An 8,891-nucleotide genomic window follows, 5' to 3' on the forward strand; every position below is an offset into this window, starting at 1 on the left:
ACCTTGGTGGACCCCTACCTTTACCCGGAATTCATTGCTGTACTCATTTCCAACCCTCACCTTACTGGCAGCATCTTTGTACATGGCTCACACAGCTCTCACTAACCATTCTTCTATCCCAAGTTTCCTCATTGACCACCAGATAAGGGATCGGGGGACCCTGTCAAAGGCTTTCTCCATGCCAACGAAAGTCAGGTACAGAGGTTTATCCTTGGCTAGGTATTTCTCCTGCAGCTGTCTTACTAGAAATAAGGCATCAGTAGTGCTTTTACCTGGCACGAACCCAAACTGCATCTCATCTAAATTGATTCGCTCCCTAATTAGTTGGGCTATGACCCTCTCTGTAACTTTCATAACCTGATCTAACAGCTTGATGCCTCTGCTATTTAAATAAGTTATTTATGTAATCTAACTAGCCATGCTTAAATTTTGAAACATGATCGAGATGATTATCATGACAATTACTATTTTCAATTTTATCATACCATACTTAACACTATGACCACAGTAAGATGGAAGCTAGTTGCCAGGATTCTGAATACCAGAGACAATCATGAAATCATATACCACTACCCAAGTAGTCAAAAAAGAAAAAGAAAAAAACAAAAGGAAGAATTTAGGAAACATTCACAGAGCTTTTGACTTGATAATTTGCCTAAATAATAGCCATATTTTATAAGATTTCTTCTCATTAACATTTCTTGTTCAAGTATACCAACAGTTGTTCCTAGAATCACACAAACTTCTAAGAGGAGAAGATATATGCGATGAGATAAAAACCACATATATGCAAGTCAATTATTGTATACCTATAGACTGAGTGAAGGAGACTAAGTAACAAGAGGTTTCTAAAATGGAAATATGGAGGGAGGTGTTTAAGAAAAGCTGTTTGGAAAGGGATTACAGGTAGCAATATAAGCAGGTAGACATTTCAGTTACTACCCAGCTGATGTACAACTATCAAAACACCCTAAGAAAGTTACATGTGAGTATCCAGTTCAGGAGTTTTGTCTGATCTGTTTGACAATGTAGTTGTGTAAAGAATTAGTAAATAACTCGCTATAACAATATGCCATCATAACATTAAATTCTGGAAAATGATTTCAGACATAATTTTTATATGCCTGAAATAGTTGATTGTATTATTTAACCAATGTTTAAAAGCTAAAGTTTTAGGAAAACATTAGATGCTAATTCATAATATATTAAAGGGTTATATATGGCCCTAGCATTTCAAGATGAAATTTTAAAAAATTTATAGTGATGTACAGAGAGATAGCAATGAAATCCCTCTCAAATCTCACCATATCATCCTACATGGAACAATGTAGCCCAAGGCTCTGCAACAAGAGGGTCAGAAGTATATAGAGTTCCAGATTGCAAAGCCCTGTCACAGCATATCAGGACATTGAAGAACAATATGTAAGTAATGATAGCAGTGCACTTGCACTTACTGATGCCAAGAAGAAAGAGGCAAAGAAATATTACAAGAGGTCGCTGAATTAGAAGAATGCAAACAGAATTCCGCACATTGTACTTATGTAAACAGTGTGTGCAGAAGAGATGTAGTGGGATCATAAGAAACTGACAGAGAACTTCATATATGCAGATGCACAAGAGTAGTTAGCAGTCAGAGCACCATGTTAAATTCTCTCAATGCATAAAAGACTCCCTTGAGCTGATAGTAAGCTGTCCTAGTAGTTAATAGATTCTGTTATCTAGGTGACTTAATTAGCAGTGGAGATTGGTATTTCAAAAGCATAAGAGAAAGAAAGGGTTGGGGAAAGTTCAGGAAGCTATTAATTTTGGAAGTAACATAGAAAAGAATAGATTGTATGATGCTTGAGTATGAAGCGTAAAGTTGCATGGTAGAGAAACAAGGCCAAGGGCATGAAATGCAGAGGCATGAAATAAATGAACATTTTTCTGCTGGATGTGTAATGCTAGTGTGCATAAATGACAAGGCACAAATGAGTAGAGAGAAAATCTGGAATCAGTGTGCAGAAAAGAAAAGTGTGCTGGTATAAGCATTATACATGAAGGGCAGTTGAAAAAAAGGAGGTCCAAACATTCCAAATACAAGAACTTGTAAAAAGGAAGACACCAAGAAAGACAGGGAAACAAGTGGCAAAGATGAATGTTAAGAGGCTGGACCTATGAAGGAAATGATAAAGATTCACAAATAACAAGATGCTGTGCCAGAGAAGATTCATCAATGCATGCCAGCAGGGAAAACAGAGAGACAAAAATGATGCTTGAAATTTCCCAGATATATAGCACTAAAAACTGTAAAATTCCAAGCTAGTCAAGGTCAACACAGTGTCGGTCAGAAGGCCAAAGTATTAACAATAACCCACGAAATGCACAACACAGTAACCAAAGAGATTCACTAGTTGACATGTAATAGCAATAAAATGAAGTATGATGATTTACTTTCAAGTAGATTATACATACACACACTTTTTAAATAGAACAAAATTTACTAAAAGCCAGTTCTAACTGGATTTTAATCAGCAAATATATATATTAAAAAAGTTTAATTTAGTATTGATATATTTTAGTGAACTTTTTTTCTATTTATGTTCCTGATATTGAAGGTGACTTATGTAATAAATTTACTTAAGTTGCTGTAGTTTAACTACTGACCAAGAATTTAGCTTATCTAATTTTAGAATCTTCTGAGTTGAGATAAACAGAGAGAGAGAGAGAGAGAGAGAGAGAGAGAGAAAGAGCAATGTGTGTGGAGAGGGGTTAAAACCAACCATAACAGAAGAATTGAGTATTAATGAGAGCTAGCTGAAACAAATCAAACTTAAACATGAGACTATCTTTCTATGTGCCATCAAAGATATATTAACTAATAAAAGCAAAGACTTCTAATCCATTTTGATTGTGATATTTATAAATCTAACAATGATTCCTTTCTATAAATAGGTGCTCTATATAAATTACATGCCAATCCTTGGTTTAATTTGAGGGCAAGTAGTTGAAAGAATACAAATAGAGTAGAAGAGAGTAAAGTTGTTGTTTTAATTAATTATATAAAAGCAGTCCAAACATGTGGCCAAAAATCAAAAGCAATTTATGAATAGTAATTTTCAGAGAAATAGGAGGACAAGTTGTAAAAGTGTTCTATTCCACCATGGCAGTCCATCTATTGCCAAAATACCTGACTAGTTTAAATAGCTGCAAACAGTTGGATGGAATAGAAGAATATGTTGTTCTAAAAAGCAAGAACACTGTATGCATGGCTTGGTAATTAAGTTTATTTCACAGATAGATGGTTCAGGGTTGGATCCCACTGTGCAACACCTTGGGTAAGTGTTTTCTACTCTAGCTTCAGGTTGACCAAAGTCTTCCAGGTGATATCTCATAGACAGAAACTAGAAACCTTTTGGAGAGACTGTCCCTTTTACTTGAGTGGCACATTTGATCCATTGCCTTGTGCATTGAGAGAGGTGCATGGCAGGAAGAAGATATAGAAGCACCACTTATTCCAATTCAGTTGATTGCAAAGAATATGGCTAAATCATTGGCATTTACAGCAGAAGTTCCATAGATCCAATGATCCTAATTGTGAATGTAAATAAAAATCCCAAGATGATGTTCTGTAATTATGAAATAACTTTGGTCAAGTTCTTCATTTCTGCAGCATATACTGATGAACTAGACTGAAATAGATAGTGCTTCTCTTCCTGCCAGAATCCCCCTTTGCACTACTGTTTATCAAAATAGCAGTCAATGTTATTTGTGGCAAGTATGTACTGTACAACATATTCTGATATATTCCCAAATGCATTTCTCTTCAAATGTTTAATGTATATACATACAGTACTGTGTGTGTTTAAAAATTAATATTTTCGTGCATAAGTGATGGAATAATGGTTTTGTGAAATTGACAAAACCATAAAAGAGACAGGCATGGAAAGATTGGAAGAATGGAGGTAGTAGAGAAATATAATAGGTGGCTAGAAGAGAAGATAGACAGCAGATTTATCTCGCAAGGTGAGAAACAGAAAGGAAGAAGTTTGCCAATGTTCTACAGCGTAAAGATCAGAAGCGTGAGGTTTTCTGGATAGCATGATAGAGAAAAATTATGATGTGGGAAAGAAGTATATATGGACGGATGATGGAACACTTGCACTTCATGATTCTGAAAGAAAATAGACAACTACAAAAAGCTAACAGAGGAGAATGCATAGGAGAAAGAGAGAGGGACCAGCTATCCTTTAACAGCAATATAACAGATAAAGCAGTTAAGAATATGAAGACAGAGAAAGCTCCTGATCTATCAGGAAGTATAAGCGAGATGCTTAAAATATATGGTGGATGGGATAGTGCCTAGTCACCTGTGCAGTTAATCAGACTGAACAGGAAGATATCATACCCAATGACTAGTGTAGCAGCATTATAGTCAACTGTTACAAGAGAAAAGGAAATGCCTTAGACAGAAGTAATTTAATAGGTATCAAATTACTGGACCCAGTCATGAAAGTTATGGAAAGGGTTATAGCCCAACCATGAGGGTACAGTCCGACATACTTTCACCACCATCTTCTCTCTCCCAGATGGGAGAACTATTTTTCTTCTCTACAGTATTTTTTTTTAAAGTCCGGTACTTATTCTATTGGTCTCCTTGGCCAGACTACTAAGTCACGGGGACATAAACAAGCCAACACTGGTTGTCAGAAAATGAATAAACATACTGGGCTTTCATACAATTTTTGTCTATGAAATTCACTCACAAGATATTGGTTAACTTGGGAGTTATAGTTGAAGATACTTGCCCAAGGCCTCACACAGAGTGACATGGTTGCAAAGCAAGTGTCTTAACCACACAGCCATTAGTTTTTAACCTCTGATCAACTTGCACAAGACCACCTCCCCCGATATTATTTTATCCCGAGATAAGGGGCTTTTGTCTTGCAAGCTACTTGGTGATCTCACCAGTGCTGGTGCCATACAAAAAGAACCAAATACACTCGGTAAAGTGGTTGATGTTAAGAAGGGTATCCAACCATAGAAACCATGCCAAGCCAGACAATAGAGCCTGGCACAATCCTCTGACTTGCCAACTCCTATCAAACTGTCCAATCCACGCCAACGTGAAAGGAGGACATTAAATGGTGATAATGATAGGATATTTGTAATAAAATGATGGAAGCAGTCATTATCTAAGTGACAACTTCTGGTGAGAAAAAACAAGGGAAATAACAGGTGTGCAAACACACCTACACAGAATATATGATGTAATTTCACATCATCTACTGCTCAATTGTGAAAATACAACCATAAATGCATATATTAGTAGAATTCTTTGCATACCAAATGATTTCTTCTAAAAATGTTGTGCAAGGGGTAGAAGCAGTGGAGAAAGATATAAAGAAACATAAGGGGCTATAGTGAGTCACGATTTGTATGTTTAGCTATTTGATGAAGTAATTTAATTAAACCAATAGGTGCAGGTGTGGCTGTGTAGTTGAGAATCATGCCTCCCAACCTTGCAGTCTCCAGTTCAGTTCTACTGCACAACACTTGGGCAAATATCTTCTGCTAAAACCCCAAGCCAATCGAAGCCTGTGTGGATTTGGTAGAGTGGAAGAAATTGGGGAGGTGGGTACGTACATGTGTGTACTCTTATTTTGATATAACATGGTGGTTGTAAGCGAGGAGAGTTATACAAGCCAGGTTGTTCGTTTCCAGTCTTCTGTGAAAAACATGTCCGGCGGTGGGGAAATATTACCTTACTTGGAAACAGGTGACAATAGGAAGGGCATCCAGCTGTAGAAAAGCTGCCTCAACAAATTCCATCTGACCCAAGTAAGCATGAATAAGTGGAAGTTAAAACAACAATGATATATCCATATCATCATCGTTTAACATCCACCTTCCATGTGGAATAGATTGGACAAATTTTCTGAGGTTGTGTTTTACAGCTGGATGCCTTTCCTGTAGCCAAACCTAGTTATTTCTTATGACATGCAGGGACACAGTGACCTGTTCTAAAACCAAGATGCACACAGTCAAACAGCACACAGACAACTTCACATGCATGTACTGACATGCAAAATCACACTACTACCTGACAGTATGTGGAGTTTACTAATTCCTATTAAGCATGTCAAACAAATACTCTTAAATGAATTTAAAATGTCCATAAAAACACAGTACCAGAATTCTAGACAGCAGAAACATCAGGTTTTCTTGATAATAAAAACAATATACTGAGCAAATGTAATTTTTTTTGGGGGGGGAGGGGAATCATTTAAGCATGTGAACTATCTATCCATTATAGGCACAAGTATGGCTGTGTGGTTAAGACACTTGCTTTGCAACCATGTCACTCTGTGTGAGGCCTTGGGCAAGTATCTTCAACTATAACCCCAAGTTGACCAATATCTTGTGAGTGAATTTCATAGACAAAAATTGTATGAATGCCCAGCATGTTTATTCACTTTCTGACAACCAGTGTTGGCTTGTTTACATCTCCATGACTTAGCAGTCTGGCAAAGGAGACCAATAGTATCAGACTTTAAAAAAAAATTAAATAAGTACTGGGGTCAATTTACTTGACTAAACCCTTCAAGGTAGAACCCTAGCATTGTTGCTCTCCAATGACTGAAACAAGATAAACTTAGGCAACTGAAGATTTATCATATATGGTAAGTTATATGCTAAATATACTATTTCAGATGTAACAAAAACAATTGGGGATGGATTATTTTTTTATATATTACCAAAAACATTAAAAGCAGAAATAGTAACACAGACAGAAGACAGATTCATATATTTACCTCTGCTTTATGGTCTTTTTCTTTCTGTTCTTTAATATCCTTATCATTTTTATGATTTTTATCATGATTTTGGTGATTACTGCTATTTTTATTGTTACTGGTATATGAATAATGGTTGAGTCTCCTATCTGATGTAGGTGAGTCAGTGGAGCCTGATAAGAGAGAAAATACATAAAGATTACATTACATTGTGTAAAATAAATAGAATTTAAGATATAACTGCAAAGAAAAATTAGACATATGAGGTTATATTTATATTCAATGACAATACATATTTCTTGAAAAATAAATGGAAAAAAGTAAAAAAGAGTGGGAGAGATTTAAAACACAGTACAATAATGAAAAATTAGTGAAGGAGTAGAAAGGTGAGAAAGAGATGGAAACAATTTTTTATTATTATTATTCAGTTTAAATACCTGAAAATCAAATGTTAATTAAGGAGGTGAAATTACTAAATGCTTAAAAGAAAATGGGATTTTAGAATTTAGAAATGAAAAATGAAAACTGAAAATTAAAAAAATCAAATCTTTCCATTAATTGAAACCAACATTTCCCAAGATCTCATGTTTACATTAACAAGATATCGTATACATTTCAAACTTGAAGATAAACATAAAACATAACTGAATTTAAATAGCTCTTCAATTCATTTTAGCCACTGTGCCTAAGGCCATGCTGGACTTTCTAAAATAAAATAGAATAATTAATTCTTATTCAAATGAAAAAAAAGTTCACCCAATTATGAAATAAAATACAATTTAACCTTTTTTATATACACCAACGCTTTTAAGTTTTCATCGTTAAACTAATCATCATAATTTTATGTAAGAATTTTTTGTTATGCTTCAACCAACAGCTTATCTTACTTAATTCTGCCAAATTCTAATTAGTTTTGTAAATTAACTGCAACACAGAGTATTTTATTAGAAATATGATATATATAATCAGAAAATTCTCAAAGAGAATAGTAACATTTTGTTTGTGTGTGTATTCAATTCTGGCTATTTATTTAAATTCACATCAAATAAGAAAATCAGATTTCAATAAACTTATTGAGTTCAAATTTATATATTTCTCATTTTAATGAGTGATATATAAAATTTAAAATGTGTTTGTAGCCATCTTTACATAAATATTTTAAAATCTAGTCAAAATATTGGTTAAGTTTTTGAATAATTTACTTTTCACCCACAGCTGTGCTAAAGACATTAACACAAACAGCATAATTATCACCAAAACATTAATTACAATTCAAAACACGACAAACAATAACATAGATGGCTGATATCAGATGACGAAGGGCCACAACCAGGGGCAAGATGATACAATACTCATCTAATCCATACAAAGAAAAATTATTATAAAATGACACTAATTATGAAGATGACTCGGATTTTACCACCTAGCATTAATGTTGATGAAATCAATTCTCTAGGCACATTTAAAAATTTATGAATTACAATAACATTCACTTGAAAAGTGATATTTAAATTATCAACCAATTTCATTTCAAATAATTACAAAAACAAAAATCATTTAATTTTAGAATTTTATGGATATTAACCTACATTAATCTACACAGTATTTCATCTGGTTTTGATCTCCAATATTGTACCAGACTTGATTTGAACTAGGGTCTTGTATTTCTAATCTAAAGACATTACTTTGATTTTTTTAAAATTAGTTCAGGAAAAAAAGTTCTAAATTCAAACTCAGTCAAGGACCATGCACAGAAGTAATCCACTAATGAGAATGAAAACACTTTACATATAAACTATAAAAAGTGATTAATTGTACAATCTCAACTCATTGAAGCATTTAAGATTACCGTAAAGTAGAAAATAAACTTCATATTTAATATCCTGTTATAGATGTTAATCAAACTTATCAGAAATACTTGTATGTCAGTAAATATTTGAAGTATGATAGAAAAACATTTTTATTTATGAGACAAGCAAACGAAATGGCAACAAAATAACAAACCTATTAAAAACATGTTCAATCTAAACAAAAAAACTACAGACTGAAAATATTTGAAGACAGTGGAATAAAATCTATTTTTCCTTTCTTCATTGAGTAAAGAAAGATATTCTAAGT

The 8,891-nt window shown here is 33.9% G+C and overlaps 1 protein-coding gene across 4 annotated transcripts in view; it reads right to left on the bottom strand.

Moving 5' to 3' along the window:
* The window catches only part of LOC106874988 (WW domain-containing adapter protein with coiled-coil), a 97,820-nt gene that overhangs the window by 43,341 nt on the left and 45,588 nt on the right, over positions 1-8,891 (bottom strand). For all 4 annotated transcript variants that reach the window (XM_014922956.2, XM_014922948.2, XM_014922940.2 and 1 more), the window contains exon 4: positions 6,795-6,946. In XM_014922956.2, the coding sequence (XP_014778442.1) occupies positions 6,795-6,946 (152 nt within the window). The remainder of the gene's footprint in view (positions 1-6,794; positions 6,947-8,891) is intronic.

Source organism: Octopus bimaculoides, chromosome 8, assembly GCF_001194135.2.
Source record: "Octopus bimaculoides isolate UCB-OBI-ISO-001 chromosome 8, ASM119413v2, whole genome shotgun sequence".
NCBI lineage: Eukaryota > Metazoa > Mollusca > Cephalopoda > Octopoda > Octopodidae > Octopus > Octopus bimaculoides.